Source organism: Coregonus clupeaformis, chromosome 16, assembly GCF_020615455.1.
Source record: "Coregonus clupeaformis isolate EN_2021a chromosome 16, ASM2061545v1, whole genome shotgun sequence".
Lineage (NCBI taxonomy): Eukaryota > Metazoa > Chordata > Actinopteri > Salmoniformes > Salmonidae > Coregonus > Coregonus clupeaformis.
The window spans coordinates 40,758,010-40,781,389 of NC_059207.1; the positions used below are offsets into that span (position 1 = coordinate 40,758,010).

The 23,380-nt window shown below is 43.2% G+C and overlaps 1 protein-coding gene across 3 annotated transcripts in view; it reads right to left on the bottom strand.

The window, feature by feature from the left end:
* LOC121584733 (sarcoplasmic/endoplasmic reticulum calcium ATPase 2-like) overlaps window positions 1–19,006 on the bottom strand; it is a 39,971-nt gene extending 20,965 nt beyond the window's left edge. For all 3 annotated transcript variants that reach the window (XR_006003756.2, XM_041900805.2, XM_041900804.2), the window contains exons 1-5: window positions 18,533–19,006; window positions 13,773–13,790; window positions 13,484–13,566; window positions 11,171–11,275; window positions 9,146–9,284 (exon numbers count right to left, since the gene is read on the bottom strand). Coding sequence is in view for 2 of the 3 variants with exons in the window: in XM_041900805.2 (XP_041756739.1) it covers window positions 9,146–9,284; window positions 11,171–11,275; window positions 13,484–13,566; window positions 13,773–13,790; window positions 18,533–18,650 (463 nt within the window). In the remaining variant the exon portion in view is untranslated. The remainder of the gene's footprint in view (window positions 1–9,145; window positions 9,285–11,170; window positions 11,276–13,483; window positions 13,567–13,772; window positions 13,791–18,532) is intronic.
* Between the last annotated feature and the right edge of the window lie 4,374 nt (window positions 19,007–23,380).

Sequence of the window (23,380 nt, forward strand, 5' to 3'; positions counted from 1 at the left end):
TGTGCTTCTGCACTACTTGTTCCTTGGGGTTTTAGGCTGGGTATCTGTATAAGCACTTTGTGACAACTGCTGATATAAAAAGGGCATCATAAAATACATTTGATTGATTGATTGATTGGTTTAAAATGCCAGCTGTTTTCCTGTCATCCCCACTGCACAGGAAGAGGTGGAGGAGATAATACAAGCCGCTGTCACTCAGACATGGAGCCCCGCTTTCCAAATCTCATCGACGCAACAGGAGTGGCGCTTAGCACACAGTACATGCTGGAACCTCAAACTGCTTTGTTTTTAAACCTTCAATTAACAAGCGGGTGTCCCTAAGCTGTCACATATTAAAGATAGACACATAAGCCTCAACACCAACAAGGCCTTGGCTCAGAGAGAGAGAAAGAGAGAGATGCGAGCTGCCCCGGTGTGCAGTTGGGTGTGTGTGTCAGGCCTTATTAATGCCGACACTGGTGCCAGAAGTTCTGGACCATCAGTGGACATGGGCCAATCATATGAGTGAGTGAGTGAATGAGAGACCGCTTTTCTCCGAAATAATTGTGGAACAATGTGTTTCACTTCTGAAAAGGTCAGGAGACCTAACTGGGCTGCAACATCACATTTTCATCGGGCTCACTTGAAAGCTATTCAGACAAAGGCAAACAGTTACATAATATTATCTACAGGCCAAAGAATGATACCACATTTGGGAGGAGTTTCAATATACAATCTGACACCAAGCTGAACAGAAAGAAAACATGACCACAGTCAAATGTTTCCCCTTCAGTCATGAAGCATAACGGCAACATCCTTAGGGTTGTGCAACACTTCCTGTGCAAAGACACATTACATTTTTTAAGAAACGTTGGCGACTACAGGGTGGGGGGTATAGAGAGACAAATCAGGATGGCTTAAAGCCATTTACAATAACACTTGTTGATGTCATTATGGGGGTGCAAAACACATAAGACACACATGACATTGTCCTGGTGCAGTTAGACTGGCCAGACCTGCTCTGGATGAAGTGTGTGTTTATCATCTGTCCCTTTAAGTCAACATCCTACTTGGTACCAGGCCAAACGTCTCCTCAAACATGAACACTTTCACCCTAAGGCTTGCCAAAAAGTGAGTCTCCACACCTAGGCAAGTGAGACAGGCAGCGTAGCAACAAGAGGCACAGACTCAAGAGTCCGTGAACCAGTGCCAGACATGACTCCCAGGGGTGCCCTTCTTTACAACAATGGAGTAAGTCCAAGCAAGGCCACCACACCAGGAAGACAGACAAACTGCTTTAGCTGACAGACTGACACAGGCCCTGCTGTGTATGGCTGCATGACGCAGCAGGCTTCTCTGTGGCCAATCCTGAGGGTACAGGTGCTTATGGCAGCTACAAAAAAAGGCTGAAAAGCTCATTCTGAGGAAGCTATTTTAGAAGCACTCGACGGGTAACTAAGTCCTAGAACTCTTCAAGTGCTCTTAACCAGCTGTTCTTGTCTAGAAAGCATTCACCACTAACCAAGTGTACAGTACACTAACAATTCAAATGCCAAAGAACTTGTTGAATCAGAGAAAATTACAAAAGGAAAAAGGAGGCCATGTGAACATAAACATGAACACTAGCCTAAAGCTAGCTGGAGTAACAACCATGTGTCTGGCTTTAATCTTTACTTCCTGTTTTCAGTGGGTGTATTGAGATCCCTAGTCTCCTCTCATAACCTAAATAACTGTGTGTAGGACTGTACAGTACACTACAGACAGATCACCATGTCCTGTCCTAGGTTTGGTTGCAACAAGACACTGCGACGGAGTCACATGACACCTAGATTAAGACCAGTGGCCTGTGCTGTGTGAGATGTAGACCAGATGCTGCCCATCTGCCAGGATTCTGCTGGGAGATAGAAAGGAAGAACAGAGGTCAACATGCCTTCAAACTATCTATGGCCTCTATATGCTGGGGAAAACATCTGTACTGTTGAAAAATACATATCATACAGTAGACAAAGATTTTTTTTCAGACATTGAAATGGATACTTAAAAACGACCTCTTTTGGATGTCCTGTCCCTATCCCAGCGCGTTCTGTTGCCATCAACACCATGAAAAGGTTGTAATTAAACCCTCTGTTTATCCCTGTACTTAGCTCAATGAAAGGGGAGTATTGATGACTCATCCCACCTTCCTTCTCCTCTCCACACAGCAGTCTTCTTAATATTCTAATGCACATTTCCACGTCGTCACGAGAAGCTGTGTACAAGGCTAGTCTGACCACAGTAATGTATTCTGAAAGAAGAAGCTCTGAAGAGTACTAATGTTTCCCCTGTTGTCTTAAGGTCAACCTCTTCTTTCAGTTGGCTGGGTTTTCCGTGCATCTGCAGGACAGAACAGCTACGTCTCGTAAGACGAGTGTGTCTATTTGTCAATAACAGCTGGTGCGTGATGTCTAATATTAAGGAAGTCTCAAGGTATTGCTCACCTGAGGTAGAGTACCTCAAGATAAGCTGTAGACCACACAATTTACCCAGAGAGTTTTCGTCTATATTTTTCGTAGCTGTCTATTTACCACCACAAACCGATGCTGGCACTAAGACTGCACTTAACGAGCTGTATAAGGCCAAAGCAAACAAGAAAATGCTCATCCAGAGGCGGCACTCCTAGTGGCTGGGGACTTTAATGCAGGGAAACTTAAATCAGTTTCACCTCATTTCTACCAGCATGTCACATGTGCAACCAGAGGAAAAAAACTCTAGACCACCTTTACTCCACACACAGAGACACGTACAAATCTCTCCCTCGCCCTCCATTTGGCAAATCTGACCATAATTATATCCTCCTGATTCATGCTTACAAGCAAAAACTAAAGCAGGAAGTACCAGTGAATCGCTCAATACAGAAGTGGTCAGATGACGCAGATGCTAAGCTACAGGACTGTTTTACTAGCGCAGACTGGAATATGTTCTGGGATTTTTCCGATGGCATTGAGGAGTACACCACATCAGTCACTGGCTTCATCAAGAAGTGCATCTGACATTTTAAACCTGTCCTTGACTGAGTCTGTAATACCAACATGTTTCAAGCAGACCACCATAGTCCCTGTGCCCAAGAACACTAAGGTAACCTGCCTAAATGACTACCGACCCGTAGCACTCACGTCTGTAGCCATGAAGTGCTTTGAAAGGCTGGTCATGGCTCACATCAACACCATTATCCCAGAAACCCTAGACCCACTCAATTTGCATACCGCTCCAACAGATCCACAGATGATGCAATCTCTATTGCACTCCACACTGCCCTTTCCCACCTGGACAAAAGGAACACCTACATGAGAACGCTATTCATTGACTACAGCTCAGCGTTCAACACCATAGTGCCCTCAAAGCTCATCACTAAGCTAAGGACCTTGGGACTAAACACCTCGCTCTGCAACTGGATCCTGGACTTCCTGACGGGCCGCACCCAGGTGGTAAGGGTAGGTAACAACACATCTGCCACGCTGATCCTCAACATGGGGGCCCCTCAGGGGTGCGTGCTCAGTCCCCTCCTGTACACCCTTGTTCACACATGACTGCATGGCCAAGCACGACTCCAACACCATCATTAAGTTTGCAGACGACACAACAGTGGTAGGCCTGATCACAGACAACGACAAGACAGCCTATAGGCAGGAGGTCAGAGACCTGGCCGTGTGGTTCCAAAGCTGCACCATCGAGAGCATCCTGACTGGTTGCATTGTCGCCTGGTATGGCAACAGCTTGGCATCCGACCGTAAGGCGCTACAGAGGGTAGTGCGTACGGCCTAGTACATCACTGGGACCAAGCTTCCTGCCATCCAGGACCTCTATACTAGGCGGTGTCAGAGGAAAGCCCAAAAAATTGTCAGAGACTCCAGCCACCCTAGTCATAGACTGTGCTCTCTGCTACCGCACGGCAAGCAGTACCGGAGCGCCAAGTCTAGGTCCAAAAGGCTCCTTATTAACAGCTTCTACCCCCAAACCATAAGGCTGCTGAACAATTAATAAAATGGCCACCCGGACTATTTATTATTTACATTTTCTTAACTCTATTTCTTGAACTGCATTGTTGGTTAAGGGCTTTTAAGTAAGCTTTTCACGGTAAGGTCTACACCTGTTGTATTCGGCACATTTGACAAATAACATTTAATTATATTTTTATGTAAATTAGATTTATGCGTTTCATTTTCAATAAATTTGCTAAAAAAATCTAAAAACATATTTTTACTTTGTCATTATGGGGTATTGTGTGTAGATTGGTGAGAAAATATATTTAATCCATTTTGAATTCAGGCTGTAACAACAAAATGTGGAATAAGTCAAGGGGTATGAATACTTTGAAGGCACTGTATATATTTAAAATCATATTGAAATACATTTCATGTTCAATCAATTGAGCACTATTTTGCTAATTGTAGACTACTGTAAAAAAATGTGGCTCAATATACTTCATGATGCGTAACATGTGCGCAGATTTGTGTGCCAAATCTTGATTTAGTGCATTATTATAGGATAAGCATTAGAATAAGCCGCCTCAATATTTGCAGCCATAGGTGATATAATCTCTAGGAGCTGATCCGTCGTCAGTATTGTGGAACAATTTTAATGCTAAGGTAAGATTTGAATGGAGAAAGCTTATCTGATCTTTCGATCCTATCAGTATCGACACATGCTTCAATGACTCACTTATTAAACATTCTCCCTACGGGGTGTTTAGGGAAATGCATGTTACATCTTCGGCCCTTGTAGGAAAGATGCATCATTAAAACACTCCAAACTTCCATCGCTATTGGGAAACCGGTCCCAGGGCTAAATGAACAGCAGGTTGTTACTGCATCAGCATCCCTTTTTCAAGTTCATACAGATCCCTCCGCCTCATTCATCTAAGACACAGACAGCCATTGTGTCTCCTGCAGACAAGCTGGGGACAGCAAACACCTGGCTGGACCACACACTTGCCAAAAGACCCCACAGCAGGCCACACAAAATGCCACATGCCATGATGAGTGTCTGGAATCCCAGGCCATGGAGGGTGCTGATGGGTAGGGTATCTGTGCATTGGGCTTGGAGGGGTGGGATCACTATCCACCACTGACAGACTTCCCTACAAGGTAATTTTGCTGTCCAAACAATAGAAGCAGCTGAGAGATCCTCCCCCTCATCCCACCCCACACCGACTGGCCCTATCAGTATCTGGGCCCGTACTGAACATGCACCAGCCAGGGACCAGGTCAGTCTCTCCTCAGTCCTGCGGAACTGCAACACCCCTGGCTACAGACACATTATGTTGATGACTACTAGCTATGTGCAATAAACACATTGACGAGTGGAGCGGGAGGCTGGCTGTGTCAGGGCCACAGTGGTACCCTGACAGGCAGGGCCAGAGATTGGCCCGTTTAGTATTCTGCTCACAGCTCAACCAGTAAGTGCAGCCTGCGTCCTCTGCCTCAGCAGTAAGCTGGCATCTACGTCATGACCAGCCTTCCTGCATGGCAGGGGGTCACACTGGGGATTTGGGAAAACATTCAGAAAGCAGCCTCACAGAAACCAATATGAAAAGGCTCTGCAGGATTTACCCAATGTGCTCTCTAAGCTTAGGTGACATTCTCAATCTCCACCTGACAGCATCCACAACGCATCACTCGGACAATATCTGCTTTACCAACTGTTCCCTTGAAGAGAGTCTGGTTTCCGAGCAAGGCTGTTAGCCATTTTCCTGGGTAAACACACAGCAAAACCATAAGCGATCTTCACTCTACACAACCAATCATGCATACACTCAACAAACATATTTACATTTTAGTCATTTAGCAGACGCTCTTATCCAGAGCGACTTACAGTTAGTGAGTGCATACATTTTCATACTGGCCCCCCGTGGGAAACGAACCCACAACCCTGGCGTTGCAAGCGCCATGCTCTACAAACTGAGCTACAGGGGACTGTAACATATGAAGCACAAAGAGGCTGGAATTCACACAGCAAGGACCAGTCAAGGATTCTTGGGCAACAAATAAAGGCAAATATACAGAACACCCACTAATACATCCAGGACCCACTTTGATAACATATCATCATGAAGGTACTGTTAAACATTAACCCCCAAACCAAATGTTCCATCACTCTAAAACAATGGGTTGAATAGAAAATGCACTCAGTGCTGCCGGTGCCCTTCTCAAGGTGAGTTTGGAGTCCTGCTTGGAGTCCCACGTCATACATGGCAAGACTTTTCCCCAGAGAGGAACTACCGTCATTGCCTGCTATAAATACACCATTATTCCATAATCTAGACAGGCTAAAAATAATACCCACCACTATGCACAGAAAAACCCAGTATCACCTCAGTGGCTTAGGGTTAAACCAAGTATCATGATAACGTTAGCGCTTCAAAGACTCCAGCATTTTACTGCACATCAGTTGACTACATCAACATCCATCCCCCCTGCACTGCAGCCACATGCTTTCCAGGACACAATTCCACTGAAAATCAATCAGAAACATCTCTCTCTCTGCTAAAGTGCTAGTCACTCCAGGCTCTTTCACAAGCTACACTGAGGAAAAGTGAGAGACGAGCCACTCCAAGGTTGAGTTTACCAGCTCCAATGGATATGTGCTAGCATGGTGCTATGGTTGAACTCAATGTGAGCCTCGAAAAGGTGGTGTGCCGTGTGCAGTGCACCTTCGTGAGTTTAGCACCCCAGGAAACATGCACACGTGATTCGAGAGGTCCTTAGCACCACTAGTGCCTAGTCCTCTGGGACAATGGGTTAATAGAAACATCCAAAAATACACCACTCCTGTAGGGTGTCACCTCTGCAGTGGGACTGGGGGGGAGAGGGCAATTGAAATGAGCTTTTGCTGCTCAACGTCAGCCTGACCATGCCTGGATTCATGAGTCCGGTTAAAAATAACATTTACCGTGCCTTGCAGAAATATTCATCCCCCTTGACGTTTTTCCTATTCTGTTGCATTACAACCTTTCATTTAAATGGATTTTTATTTGGACTTCATGTAATGGACATCCATAAAATAGTCCAAATTGGTGAAGTGAAAAAAAATAACTTGTTTAAAAATTTTATATAAAATAAATAACGGAAAAGTGGTGCGTGCAAATGTATTCCCCCCCTTTGCTATGAAGCCCCTAAATAAGCTCTGGTGCAACCAATTACCTTCAGAAGTCACATAATTAGTTAAATAAAGTCCACCTGTGTGGAATCTAAGTGTCACATGATCTGTCACATGATCTCAGTATATATACAGCTGTTCTGAAAGGCCCCAGTCTGCAACACCACTAAGCAAGGGGCACCACCAAGCAAGCGGCACCATGAAGACCAAGGAGCTCTCCAAACAGGTCAGGGACAAAGTTGTGGAGAAGTACAGATCAGGGTTGGGTTATAAATAAATATCCGAAACTTTGAACATCCCATGGAGCACCATTTAAATCCATTATAAAAAAAATTAATGCTGGAATACCCATCCATGACCCATTGTCAATGCCCTGGCTGAGGGAAGGAGGTTCTCACCCAAGATTTGACGGTACATGGCCCCGTCCATCATCCCTTTGATGCAGTGAAGTTGTCCTGTCCCCTTAGCAGAAAAACACCCCCAAAGCATAATGTTTCCACCTCCATGTTTGACGGTGGGGATGGTGTTCTTGGGGTCATAGGCAGCATTCCTCCTCCTCCAAACACGGCGAGTTGAGTTGATGCCAAAGAGCTCCATTTTGGTCATCTGACCACAACACTTTCACCCAGTTCTCCTCTGAATCATTCAGATGTTCATTGGCAGACTTCAGACGGCCCTGTATATGTGCTTTCTTGAGCAGGGGGACCTTGCGGGCGCTGCAGGATTTCAGTCCTTCACGGCGTAGTGTGTTACCAATTGTTTTCTTGGTGACTATGGTCCCAGCTGCCTTGACATCATTGACAAGATCCTCCCGTGTAGTTCTGGGCTGATTCCTCACCGTTCTCATGATCATTGCAACTCCACGAGGTGAGATCTTGCATGGAGCCCCAGGCCGAGGGAGATTGACAGTTATTTTGTGTTTCTTCCATTTGCGAATAATCGCACCAACTGTTGTCACCTTCTCACCAAGCTGCTTGGCGATGGTCTTGTAGCCCATTCCAGCCTTGTGTAGGTCTACAATCTTGTCCCTGACATCCTTGGAGAGCTCTTTGGTCTTGGCCATGGTGGAGAGTTTGGAATCTGATTGATTGATTGCTTCTGTGGACAGGTGTCTTTTATACAGGTAACAAGCTGAGATTAGGAGCACTCCCTTTAAGAGTGTGCTCCTAATCTCAGCTCGTTACCTGTATAAAAGACACCTGGGAGCCAGAAATCTTTCTGATTGAGAGGGGGTCAAATACTTATTTCCCTCATTAAAATGGAAATCAATTTATAACATTTTTGACATGCGTTTTTCTGGATTTTTTTGTTGTTATTCTGTCTCTCACTGTTCAAATAAACATACCATTATAATTATAGAGTGATCATTTCTTTGTCAGTGGGCAAACGTACAAAATCAGCAGGGGATCAAATACTTTTTTCCCTCACTGTAAATGTCTTGGAATGGCCTAGACAAAGCCCAGACCTCAATCCAATTGAGAATCTGTGGTATGACTTAAAGATTGCTGTACACCAGCAGAACCCATCCAACTTGAAGGAGCTGGAGCAGTTTTGCCTTGAAGAATGGGCAAAAATCCCAGTGGCTAGATGTGCCAAGCTTATAGAGACATACCCCAAGAGACTTGCAGCTTTAATTGCTGCAAAAGGTGGCTCGACAAAGTATTGCCTTTGAATAGTTATGCACGCTCCAGTTCTGTGTTTTTTAGTCTTATTTCTTGTTTGTTTCACAATAAAAAATATTTTGCATCTTCAAAGTGGTAGGCATGTTGTGTAAATCAAATGATACAAACCCCCCAAAAAATCCATTTTAATTCCAGGTTGTAAGGCAACAAAATAGGAAAAATGCCATGGGGGTGAATACTTTTGCAAGCCACTATACCTGAGTGAGGTGTCCTTTTTTTCCTAACAAAGACTAAGAACTGTTTTGGTTAAATCTTAAACAATGGTTATTCATAAGCCAAATTACTGAATCATCAAAAATGGTGTAGGTTTAATGCATCCTACAGCACTGAGAAAGACAGGGCCAACTTACCAGCAACCTCCACAATGTCTCCAGGCACGATTTCTTTGGCCTTGATCCTCTGAACAGTCTTCCTGTCCTGGCGGTAGACCTTGCCCATCTCAGGCTCGTACTCTTTAAGGGCTTCAATGGCATCCTCAGCATTGCGTTCCTGTGTAGATTAGAAATGTTGACTGTGTGGTTACATATTACATACTGAAATAGATGATCTGATGACATTATAGATTTAAAATCAAATAAGCCTATTTGACTTTTCACCATCCCACAAACTGCAGATATGTGACTTCTTTTAAAAGGCACAATCTGTCACTTCAACAGCCTAACCATGCAGTTTTGTTTCATTAATTCTGATGGATGGGGCTGGCAAAATGTAACCACAGTCATAGACAGCAGGAAATATTTTTAGAGCTAGTGCATGACCAGGTGATTCCCTTTGCATATTTTCAATTCTGAAAATAGTCCATTTCTGTACTGATTATGCTTAAGAAAACAGAAGTGTAAGTTGTTAACACTGTGTCATAGGGAAAGTCACATTTATGAGAACAGCAGCTAAATAAGAAAATTCACACACTGTGCGAAAGTCATGTTTGTGTTTACTCAATAACTTAGAGGAATAGAATGCTTGGTCCTAAAGTCCACATTTCCTGACCAGCTTCAACATATAAGTGCTTCTGCATCTGCATTGCTTGCTCTTTGGGGATTTAGGCTTGGTATCTGTATGGCACTTTGTGAAAACAGTTGATGTAAAAAGGGCTTTATAAATTACATTTGATTGATTGATATCAGTTAATAAAGAGCCTATCATTTTCTGTTGAGCATGGTAATTTAGGGCTACGGGGACAGAGCTTGGTACTCAGTACTCCCGAGTGGCGCAGTGGTCTAAGGCACTGCATCGCAGTGCTAGCTGTGCCACTAGAGATCCTGGTTCGAATCCAGGCTCTGTCGTAGCCGGCCGCGACCGGGAGACCCATGGGGCGGCGCTCAATTGGCCCAGCTTCGTCCAGGGTAGGGGAGGGAATGGCCGGCAGGGACGTAGCTCAGTTGGTAGAACATGGCGTTTGCAACGGCAGGGTTGTGGGTTCGCTACCCACGGGGGGCCAGTATGAAAGAATAAAAAGAATAATGTATGCACTCACTAACTGTAATTCGCTCTGGATAAGAGCGTCTGCTAAATGACTCAAATGTAAATGTTGGAGTCTTCTCCATTGCACGCACTAGCTTGGCTTAATGAACATTCCTCCTAGGAGCTGCCTGGCAGTGTAAGCAAAGTCAACCAGCGTGACAGAAGTTCTATCTGACACTATAAATTGGCCATCTAAACTGAGTAAAAAAAACAACTATCAACTTGTTGTTTGAAACAGAGTGATTGCCAATATTTTATGCTCGTTCTTTGGCTGCACATAAATGCTTTATGGATTGGATTCAAATGTTCAAGGCCATTTGCTCACAAACATGCCATCTATGTTGAAGGCAGACTGCTGAGGAAATGTAGCCTAGTTCTTCTGGACAAACTCATGCAGGCCAGAAATATGCATGAGTTTAGACAGAAATAATACATCCTAAGGGAGCATACAGCCTAGTTGTGCTGCTACAGGCTGACTGCAAATATGGATTAGAGAATGTCTAAGAGACCACTGTGTGTAAACATCAACAAAGCAACAGACATGTCAAGGCTGGGCGAGAGGAGGGGTTGTCACTTTTCTTTGGTCTCATCTAAACTGTCTCAAATGTAGTCAATGACCCACTTCTACTTTCCATTGAAAAGCATGTTAAATAGAGTAAAGCATCAAACGGGCATATGACCAAGAAGCAGAATGTATGAGACTTGTGGATACTCCTACCTGTAACTCTTTATGGTGGCCTGTTTCGCCTATAGTCACTAGCTAGCAGCATACAAGCTGTAGAAGTATTCCTTTCCACAGCCTGCACCAAAACAATAGTTTCTGAATACGGTACTTTGTCATTGACATTGCAGCTCCACACTGACATTGAAGATACTGTAAAAGATGTCTAAATGATGTAATGTTAGTTGCTCACCTGCCACACACCCACTATGGCATTGGCTATAAGAATGAGTAAGATTACAAAAGGCTCCACAAAGGCTGTGATTGTTTCTTCTCCATCCTCGAACAAGGCCAAGACCTAAAGGTAAACAAGACAAAGATGATACATTATTGCACATAGGACATAGTACAGGAGTACGTAGCAACATTATTCCCCCTGGTTACTCTTACAACTACGCATTTAAATGATCATAATCATATTAAGAAGACTATGATTGAAGTATGTTGTGAAATAAGGTTGTACTAAATGTCATGATGGGGAACGCATGGCTGTTAGTGAGAGCTGTAAAAACAGACAAACTCCATCCATGCTTGCCAATGGACCCAACAACATCTGTATTTAAACATGATAGTAGTAGAGTTTATGCATTCTGATATGACTGATTAATTTAGCAGTGGCCATCACATTTCTAACATTTTAAAAAGCTTTGAGCTAATAAGTGCAAAATGTACCATTAACCTAATTTTAGTCTGGCAACATGATTTAATTTGAAACTTTTCTTCAACGATGGAGGTGATTATTGAACCAGAATTTCATTAAATCATGCTGCCAGATTTAATTTAGGTTTATGGTCAAGTTTGCACATAAATTGCATTTGCACTACAAAACTGTCAATCAAACTCAGAAAATAGAGTAAGGCTACAAAGCTTAGAACAGATTGACTGGATTTGTAATGCTGTATCTGTAATTTCAGTGTCAGCACAGCACATAACAGTACATTTGGCCAAATTAATCAATGGCCCTCAGTATCATGCACAGTATGCATGTCAAAATGAGCAGCTGAAACCAACAGACAACCATCTTACCACCTCAAACCAAACCCCCCACACACACAACATTAAACCAGTTACCAGGAGGACCACTGCTTCTGTAATCAGTCACAACCCACACATTGTGCATGTAACAAAGCCCTTCTCCAACTCAGCACTCTTCCTCTCTCACAAACAGGAGATAAAAACACTTCTGGGAGTGGGACTCATTTGAATAATGTCCCTCTTAACTGCTGAGAATAAGCGCACACAAATTCACTTCAACGAGACAAAGCTGCATAACACTGACAGCATCATGAACACCCTGCTGCACCCGTTTCTTTCCGTCTATTAGCCTATTACTCCCACAATCAGATCCGACTTAATAACTGACCACCGACCAAAAGTATGGGAGTGAGGGGCATGGGGTGTGGTGTATTCGTCTGGCGGGTGTCCTCCCACTGAAGGTCAGAGCCCAAATTTGGTCTTCAGTAGGGCCCTGTCCCCTGGTCAGACAGCAGCCACCGACACCTCCATATCGCACGGCTGGGTACACTACATCCCAGCTCCTCTAGCAGACTAACACACCGCACACGCGCACACACACACCAGGGATTATAGATTCCAGCTCTTGAACCCTCCATACTGGCCTCAAAAGGACCCCATCTCCTCAAGTCAAGGTGCTTAGTATCCGACACTACATTTTCCAATGCAAAAACATCCGTCTGTCCACTACCTAAGAACATGAATAGTAAACACAGATGTAGAGGAACACTGATAATACTGTAGAACTATGGAATTTAGGCTAGATCACTGCATACTGTCAGTTAAATTTCCACCAAAACATTTAGCTTGTGTATAGGCTTCTTACTCCCAATAACGATGTAACGTTAAATGTCCAAACACGAGGAGAAAGGCAAACTACCAGCAAGAACCCTGATAGAAGTGATTACGCTGAAAGAGTATAAGATGACTCAAATGTCTTGTTAGACACATGGTGATAGCAACTCGATTCAAGCAACTGCTGTTGTCACCATTCCTCAGACGTGTAGCTAGCCTTCTCAGCTGTTTAGCAGCCTGATCTGAGAGTGTAACCTCAGCAGAGGCATACAAACACTTGCTGTCCACACCTCTCATGCCACTAGGCCAAACAAACGTTCCCTTTCCATTAGACAGCCCACTCCTACTCACAAGCTTTTTTCAGCACCTCCAGACAGCAAGCAGATGATCAGATGATTTAGGGGTTTGCTTATAAGACAACTTAACACAGCACATCGGGATTGTCACATCTGCGTAATAAACCAAATTAATCAAATGCATTCACAATTCTATTAATTTAAAACCTTTACAGTGACACCAAGAATACCGTGACTAAATTATCAGAGTGACATGCTTCTAATACTCACATCAATCTATATTTGTCTAATGTAAAATGTTGGCTGATTGATATCAAGGACTAGCCTATTAAAAGGGGGAAAACAATTTAGTGTGTCCTAAACCCCATCTCAGAAACAAAGAGTCCAGGTGATATACTTACAAAAGATATACAAGCTGCCAGCAGAAGAATTCGTACAAGTAAATCTTCAAACTGTTCAACAACAAGCTCCCATAGAGACTTCCCTGTGGAATGAAAGAGGTGTAAAATGACATGAAATCAAGAAAAAGAGAATGCATCACATAGGCTACGTTTACACATGCAGCCCATTCCTGATATTTTTTCACTAATTGGTCTTTTCACCAATCAGATCAGCTCTTTTGCAAATAATTGGGCAAAATATCAGAATTAGGTTTAATTTTTACAACAAACTATTTTCAACAAGTGTTACCTTCTTCAGCAGGTAGCTCTGGAGATGGTCCAATCCAAAGTGCATCAAGGAAAAGAGAACACACCATTAGGGAAAATGGTTTAGTAACGGTTATTAAAATTCTGACAATCAATCATGATATGGCATTGCAATTTGTTGATCTCCACCTCAGCTTTGACTACCACCGACCCATATGACTCCCACTAACCCCCTATGTGCTGGTTTAGATTGTGCAAAGCTAAACCTTTGCCATCAGAAACCTGAAAAACAGGGATTTCATTGAATTGCATTCACTGCATGAAACCACAGCCTTGAATTCAGCTGAGTCATTAACAGTATCAAAAGTCGTAGAGGGTAAGCATATTGCCCAATCAATGTTTGAATTCATGGTGGTGACCATACTATAGGGAACTTTTTTTAACCCATGTTTTCAGAGGTCACCTTGAATGTTGTCAGACACCCAATATATCTTGTGTATATCTCTGACCTCCTCCCTATAGGCTGTCTCATTATCGTTGGTGATCAGGCCTACCACCGTCATGTTGTCGGTCATGCACGGCCAGGGAGTACAGGAAGGGACTAAGCCACCTGCCTACCCTCACCACCTGGGGTCAATCCGTCAGGAAGTTTTATATTTTCCATGTCCTTGTTCAACCACGTCTCCGAGAAACATAGGATGTTACAGTTCTTCAGGATCACGTTGATAGGATAGTCTCGAACAGAGCTTGTCCAGTTTATTCTCCGGTGATTGCACGTTTGCCAATAGAACGGAGGGTAGAAGCGGTTTATCCACTTGCCGACGTAGACTCGTCAGGTATGCCGCACGCCGGCCTCTATAACGCTGCCTCTTCCTTTTACGAGTGTCTGGGATTTGGGCCTGGTCCGGGATGAGCAGTATGTCCTTCGCCGCCGACTCATTGAAGTACAAATCCTCATCCAAATCGAGGTTAGTGATCACTGTTCTGATGTCCAGAAGCTCTTTTCACTCATGTTCAAAAAAAGTTTAAGATCAGTGCAAAAAAAAAAAGGAGCCCGTAAAAATAAAACTAGTTTTATTTTTGAAAGTTTACACAAATATGGGTATGTGGACTACAGAAAACGGGGGGCCGAGCACGCCCCCATTCACATCGATAGGGCTGTGGTGGAGCGGGTTGAGAGGTTCAAGTTCCTCGGTGTTCACGTCACTAAGGACCTATCATGGTCCAAACACCAACACAGTCGTGAAGAGGGCATGACAACGTCGCTCTCACCTCAGGAGACTGAAAAGATTTGTCATGGGCCCTCAGATCAAAAAGTTCTACAGCTGCACCACTGAGCGCATCTTGACTGGCTGCATCACCGCTTGGTATGGCAACTGTATGGCATCCGACCGCAAGGCGCTACAGAGGATAATACGTACATCACTGGGGGTGAGCTCCCTGCCATCCAGGACCTCTATACCAGGCAGTGTCAGAGGAAGGTCCTCAAAATTGTCAAAGACTCCAGCCACCCAAGTCATAGAATGTTCTCTCTGCTACCGCACAGCAAGCGATACCGGAGCGCCAAGCCTCCTGAACAGCTTCTACCCCCAAGCCATAAGACTGCTGAACAGTTAATCAAATGGCTACCCGGACAATTTGCACTGACTCTTGCTCTATGCACACTCACTGGACTCTACCCACACATACTACACTGACACTCCAACACACACACACACACATATTGACGCCACACACACTTTCACATTCTTCATATAGGCTGCTGCTACTCTGTTTATTATCTATCCTCAGTGCTTAGTCACTTTTACCCCTACCTACATGTACAGTGGGGAGAACAAGTATTTGATACACTGCCGATTCTGCAGGTTTTCCTACTTACAAAGTATGTAGAGGTCTGTAATTTTTATCATAGGTACACTTCAACTGTGAGAGACGGAATATAAAACAAAAATCTAGAAAATCACATTGTATGATTTTTAAGTAATTAATTTGCATTTTATTGCATGACATTTTCTATGGGGTTGAGATCTGGAGACTGGCTAGGCCACTCCAGGACCTTGAAATGCTTCTTACGAAGCCACTCCTTCGTTGCCCGGGCGGTGTGTTTGGGATCATTGTCATGCTGAAAGACCCAGCCACATTTCATCTTCAATGCCCTTGCTGATGGAAGGAGGTTTCACTCAAAATCTCACGATACATGGCCCCATTCATTCTTTCCTTTACACGGATCAGTCGTCCTGGTCCCTTTGCAGAAAAACAGCCCCAAAGCATGATGTTTCCACCCCCATGCTTCACAGTAGGTATGGTGTTCTTTGGATGCAACTCAGCATTCTTTGTCCTCCAAACACAACGAGTTGAGTTTTTACCAAAAAGTTATATTTTGGTTTCATCTGACATTCTCCCAATCCTCTTCTGGATCATCCAAATGCACTCTAGCAAACTTCAGACGGGCCTGGACATGTACTGGCTTAAGCAGGGGGACACGTCTGGCACTGCAGGATTTGAGTCCTGGCGGCGTAGTGTGTTACTGATGGTAGGCTTTGTTACTTTGGTCCCAGCTCTCTGCAGGTCATTCACTAGGTCCCCCCGTGTGGTTCTGGGATTTTTTGCTCACCGTTCTTGTGATCATTTTGACCCCACGGGGGTGAGATCTTGCGTGGAGCCCCAGATCGAGGGAGATTATCAGTGGTCTTGTATGTCTTCCATTTCCTAATAATTGCTCCCACAGTTGATTTCTTCAAACCAAGCTGCTTACCTATTGCAGATTCAGTCTTCCCAGCCTGGTGCAGGTCTACAATTTTGTTTCTGGTGTCCTTTGACAGCTCTTTGGTCTTGGCCATAGTGGAGTTTGGAGTGTGACTGTTTGAGGTTGTGGACAGGTGTCTTTTATACTGATAACAAGTTCAAACAGGTGCCATTAATACAGGTAACGAGTGGAGGACAGAGGAGCCTCTTAAAGAAGAAGTTACAGGTCTGTGAGAGCCAGTAATCTTGCTTGTTTGTAGGTGACCAAATACTTATTTTCCACCATAATTTGCAAATAAATTCATTAAAAATCCTACAATGTGATTTTCTGGAGAGAAAAAAAATCTCAATTTGTCTGTCATAGTTGACGTGTACCTATGATGAAAATTACAGGCCTCTCTCATCTTTTTAAGTGGGAGAACTTGCACAATTGGTGGCTGACTAAATACTTTTTTTCCCCACTGTAAGCATTTCACAGTAAAGTCTACACTCTGCGCATATAACAAATAAAATTGTATTTGATGTTGAAAGCAATTGTGTATGCTACATGAAAAAAAATACACGTTATTGGAATTACTCAATAGAGTCTGAAACTTTAATTGGTATCTTGTGCTGGGCAACAGGTTTAATACAGAGTGTTGGTGACTCCTTACTCTACCAACTCCATTTACTGCAATGCAAAACACTGTATATGGGATACTTATTGGGTTGTAGAGAAAAAAACGTTACTACCCGTCTCATATAAACTGGGGTGGGAAATACTCAGTAGGGTCTTTACAAACCAAATGTGTGTAGTTTTGGAGGTGGACTGTGTCATACATATCCAGCAACACTTCGTTCTCCACCACCTCCAAGCCCTCAAACGCAATACACTGTAATAGACTTTACATGGGGTACATATTGGCTTGTAGATATAACTTTTCTACCCGTCTCAGCTATGGATGGGTTGGAGAACAAAGTGCTTCTGGATATGTATGACAGTCCCCCTCCAAAACTACATATATTTGGTTAGTTAAGACCCTACTGAGTATTTTCCAATACACTTTAGCTGAGTCAGGTAGAAAAGTTCTCTACAGCCCAATTCTCAACATACCAATGTCAACATATACTTTTTTTCATTATTGGTCTAAAAAAAAAGTTTACAATATATATATATTTTTTCATAAATTACTTATTGCCTTTTCTTTTCGGCACAATAAAAGTGGCCATTGATTAAAATGCAATATCCTTGAATGAGTTATGAACAAGGTTTCCTCATTACCATACGTACGTGACGTCATCATTTGTGGCGCTGGCAGAATACTAGTAAATAACCATCTAGAAAAACAGACCACAGGATCCTATGAACTAGCTTTCGTTTTAGTTAACGTTAGTTAGCCTGCTAGCGTCGTTAACTAGCTACATGGACCTGTTGCGGGTGGCTATCCTGCCCCAAATGCACAGGTCAGCGGTCTTAAACACCCTTGAAAATGAACTAATTGAACAATTCCCCAGTGTAACTACTTCCTTTAGTAAAAAAAATTGAAAACGTAAGATTGAAACCCACAAGGTAGTCTACGATGACGTCAACCAATGACCAAGCCGGGTGAGTGCTGACGTTTAGCTAATGCCGCGTTCAAAAGGACTCTGAACTGGGAAATCTCAGACCAGTGCGTTCAAGACAACTGGGAACTCGGGGGGAAAAACGAGCTCCATCTGGGAAAATTCGTTTTGAATGGTCATCCAACTCTTTCTAGAGTTCCAACTTTCCGACCTGAAGATCACTGACGTCATGATTTGACCTCATTTTTTCCCCGAGTTCCCTGTTGTCTTGAAAGCACCATAACAACGGACATAAATTACTGTACATTATCTAGTCCAGGGTTTCCCAAACTCGGTCTTTCCCAAGCTTTGATGATTTGAATCAGCTGTGTAGTGCTAGGGCAAAAACCAAAACGTGTACCCGGGGGGGGGGCAGGACCGACTTTGGGAAACCCTGATTTCGTTCCCTCGTGAGTGGAATATAGTTAGCTTAAATACCGGTACCGGTAGTAGAAGTGTAGCTAGAGGTTCACGTACCGTTCGATCCCCATTTCTCCTTCTGACGTTTCACCTGGTCCAAACCAAGTCCCGTGCTTTCGTTGACAGAAAAATCGCTGTAAACTTCTTCAACACTCTTTGTGTGAGCGTTATCCATGGTGGACAATCGGCTCCTTATGTCAGTTGTACTTCGTTTACTCAGCCGCCTGCGTCTCTTTAAAAGTCAACACTTTCAGAAGAAGAAATACAGTGTGCCAACTGTGAAATATGCATTCAGATAACTGCCAGATGCTATAAATAATAAATTATTAGCCTGATGAACGAGCTAATTGAAACGAAAAATGACCCTTTCTCCTTCGATTAATGTTTACGTTACTTTGGGTGTCCTCTTATCTCCCCAAAAATGGTGGAAAAGAATGCCACAATCGCCACTGCTGAGGGCTGCATTCACCCAGTCCAATCCTTGCGCTGCCCTCGGCTTGCGTTGGTCTACTGTCTCAGCTTCAGTGGTAACACACTGTAACGCGCATCTGTTTTATTTCAAAAGTGCCTCAATACTGCCCCTTTCTTGCATGTTCCGTATGTGGACTACTCTCATTGGACAGAAGTAGTCCGGAAATGTTCTCTCAAAAGTAAGGATTTACCAAGAATTTGATATTAGCAGCCAGTGACAAACACGGCCAAACAAATACTCGGACTGTAGTAATCTGAATATGATGCAGAAAATCATGTTGATGCATTTCCCTTTCCCAGGATCAGTAGGCCCTAGTTCAGGGTTCTCCAACTCAGGGTCCAGAGGTGTAGGCCTACAAGCTTTTATTCCAGCGCATCATTAAGCATCAGTTGTCAGAGCACCTTACCCATCACTTCACCTGTACACAGCCCATCTGAAATTAGCCCACCCAACTACCTCATCCCCATATTGTTATTTATTTTGCTCATTTGCACCCCAGTATCTCTATTTGCACATCATCTCTTGCTCATCTATTATTCCAGTGTTAATACTAATTGTAATTATTTTGCACTATGGCCTATTTATTGCCTTACCTCCATAACTTGCTACATTTGAACACACTGTATATATATTTTCTGTTGTATTTTTGACATTATGTTTTGTTTTACCCCATATGTAACTCTGTGTTGTTGTTTTTAATCGCACTGCTTTGCTTTATCTTGGCCAGGTCGCAGTTGTAAATGAGAACTTGTTCTCAACTGGTTTACCTGGTTAAATAAAGGTTAAATAAATAAAATAAATAAAAAATAAAAAACACACCTTGTTAAAATAAAACTTAGCATGATATTTAGTCTGGGCCATAATTAGCTGAATCATAGGGCTGTCATTAAAATTACTAAATTAGCAAAATAAAAAGCCATTGACTATTTACTGTAAACTATAACAATATACTTTGACATGGGATACTGAACAGGTTGGATATTGTCTATGTAAAGTCTATGTACCAGCATAGATTGTGATCCACACTCTGGGTTTGCATACCTAGCCACAGCCAGTATTTACGTACATTAGTATGACCAACAACAATGAGAGTGACTGGACCCCAGCAGCATGCTCATATTTGCATGCATGCATTCACCTCACCTGACATCATAATTTGATGTGAACAAAGGCAGCATTTCTTTGTCAAACCAAGTGATGCAAAGCAATCACAGGCAAACTACTATGATGGTGTGAAGTATGTCAGCGAAGGGCACTAGGTTAAGATGACACCCCACTGTGTTTATTAGGGGGCATTATTGTAAGCTCATTAAACAGGACTGGCATGTTTAATCTGTTGACACTTCTTAACGGAGGCCTCCAGTGGGACAAGGCCGATCCTGTTGTCAGTTATAATTCTATCCACAGTTCCGAGTCAAGTTTCCTTCTAGAATTCACAAGCAATCCATCTGGCACAGGGATGGACCGCTAACTGTGGCTGTCAGCACAGTGGAGGCTGGTGGGAGGAGCTATAGGAAGACAGGCTCATTGTATAGGCTGGAATGGAATAAATGGAATGGAGTCACATGTGGTTTACATATGTTTAATACCGTTCCATTGATTCCATTCCAGCCATTACAATGAGCCGGTCCTCCTATAGCTCCTCCCACCAGCCTCCTCTGTGTCTGCAGTATATTGAGTTACACTACATGACTAAAAGTATGAGGACACCTGCTCGTCGAACATCTCATTCCAAAATCATGGACAATAATATGGAGTTGGTCCCCCCTTTGCTGCTATATCAGCCTCCACTCTTTTGGGAAGAGTGGAGGCTTCGACCCCTGGTATTATATAAACACACATAAGACATGGGAAAATTCATATAATTGCAGGAAATTAGCTTTAAAACAGCTAAAAAAATCTCTTCCCCATGCAAAATGTGTAGAATTGCTGGAAATTAGCTTTAAAACTGCAACATTTTCTCTCGGCCAACAAGAGGGGTGTGAACAGTTTGGGGTCGCATGGGTTGCCACCAGCCTCCAGTATGAAAAATATCTGGATAAGAGCGTCTGCTAAATGACTCAAATGTAAAATGTTGCGAGGTGGGGGTTTGTTACTACGCCGATAAATTACATTATCCATCCGGACCCTTGCCACCTAGGACATTTCTGTGACCGGACCTTCTCAAAAAGTACTTGAGTACTCCTGCACTAGATGTTGGAACATTGCTGCGGGGACTTTCTTCCATTAAGCCACAAGAGCATTAGTGAGGTCGGGCACTGATGTTGGGCGATTGGGTCTGGCTCGCAGTCGACGTTCCAATTCATCCCAAAGGTGTTCGATGGGGTTGAGGTCAAGGCTCTCTGCAGGCCAGTCAAGTTCTTCCACACCGATCTCGACAAACCATTTCTGTAAGGACCTCGCTTTGTGCACGGGGGCATTGTCATGCTGAATCTGGAAACGGCCTTCCCCAAACTGTTGCACAGAATCGTCTAGAATGTCATTGTATGCTGTAGCATTAAGATTTCCCTTCACTGGAAATTAAGGGGCATAACCCGAACCATGAAAAACAGCCCCAGACCATTATTACTCCTCCACCAAACTTTACAGTTGGCACTATGCATTGATATTAGACTTGTGTGTGGTTGCACTTACAGTTGACCGGGGCAGCTCTAGCAGAAATTTGATTAATTTACTTGTTGGAAAGGTGGCATCCTATGACAGTGCTACGTTGAAAGTCACTGAGCTCTTCAGTAAGGCCATTCTACTGCTAATGTTTGTCTATGGAGATTGCATGGCGGTGTGCTCAATTTTATACACCTGTCAGCAACGGGTGTGGCTGAAATAGCCGAATCCACTAATTTGAAGGGGTGTCCACATACCTCTGTATATATAGTGTATATGCTATACCCAGAGGGAGGAATGAGAGGGGTGGGGGGGCTGAAATTACCATGGGTGAATGCCCCCTTCAAGTCCCCACGCTATAGTCAAAGCTAAGACATGGGTACAGCGAGTGACAAGTCCCCTTATTCACATCAGCATTTATAGACAGAGGTATTCAGATTTGTGAATGGGAGAGATATATTCTAAGGATGACCTGTCAGTTGATTTATCATTGATTGTTATCCATCCCCTTTAGTAGGCTGTTACTAGTCAGACAGAAATACAAACAAATATCAATAATCTTCAAATATTGTATTGAAGACATGCTCCGGAACTTTGGTGACTACTAAGTATTTTTAAACCTCCCGCTTTGAGCTGGATGTGTCAATGTGTAGTTCATATATGCATAATCTATGAGCAGCATTACTGTTTTACCTTAATTAGCCATGAAATCCCTAGTTTGAAAGCGACTGTTTTTCTGAAATATGTGGTATTTTCCCTACATTTTCCCCAACATGCGCCAACCCCCTAGCAATTCAAGCTGAGGAGTATTTCTGTCTGTAATAAAGCCCTTTTGTGGAGAAAAACTAATTTTAATTGGCTGGGTCTGGCTCCCCAGACGGGCGGGCCTGGCTGCCAAGTGGGTGGGCCTATGCACTCCCAGACCCACCCATTGCTGCACCCCTGCCCAGCCATAGATTAGAGCCTAATGAATTTATTTCAATTGACTGATTTCCTTATATGAACTGTAACTCAGTAAAATCTTTGAAATTGTTGCGTTTATATTTTTGTTCAGTATAATTTATGGAACAAATAGAGGTGTTACACAGAGGTGTTACATAGAGGTGTTACAAAGAAATAGACTTCACCAAAGTACAATATGCAAGAAAATTATGCTTGACTAGTTCACCCTGCACTGTCCTGTCTGAACAAGAGGCCCAGTTGAATTACAAAACTGGCAAGCTCCTTTACCCAAGGTCGTGGCTGTTGTTTCCCAAAATAGCTGAGTGCAGCTGCGTCCCAAGTGCAACACATTGTACGCTGTTATCTTTAGACACATAAACGGTGTTCGAATACTCATACTAACCTCACTAACATTACTATTTGTGACGTAAATTGAGTATGTAGTATGCTTATTGGTCATAGTATGGATATAGTTAGTATGCCAAATGTTCCCGGATGTCGTACTAACTTCGCCAAAATACGAAGTATACAAGCAGTGGACACTATTTCCATGCTTTTAGGGCCCATAATGCAATTCTTCAGGAAATGGGCATGGCTTCACAACATTTTCAGATTTCAAGAAAATGGCAGGAAATACGCAGCCAAAGTCCGACGAGAGCGTATACTATTTAATTGCTTTAACTAATTATGACAAATGTTAAGAAAATGTTGAGCAATGTAATAAAGTAATGACTTTTCAAATAAGTTACGTTGGCTGACAATTTGTTAGCTACGCTATCCTTACGAACCGCAGCATGTACCGCTATGTTAGCTAGCTACCTAACGTTATTTGGCTACTAATACATCGAACTTGCCAGTATATTAACTATATGTCATTTTTTGTTTAG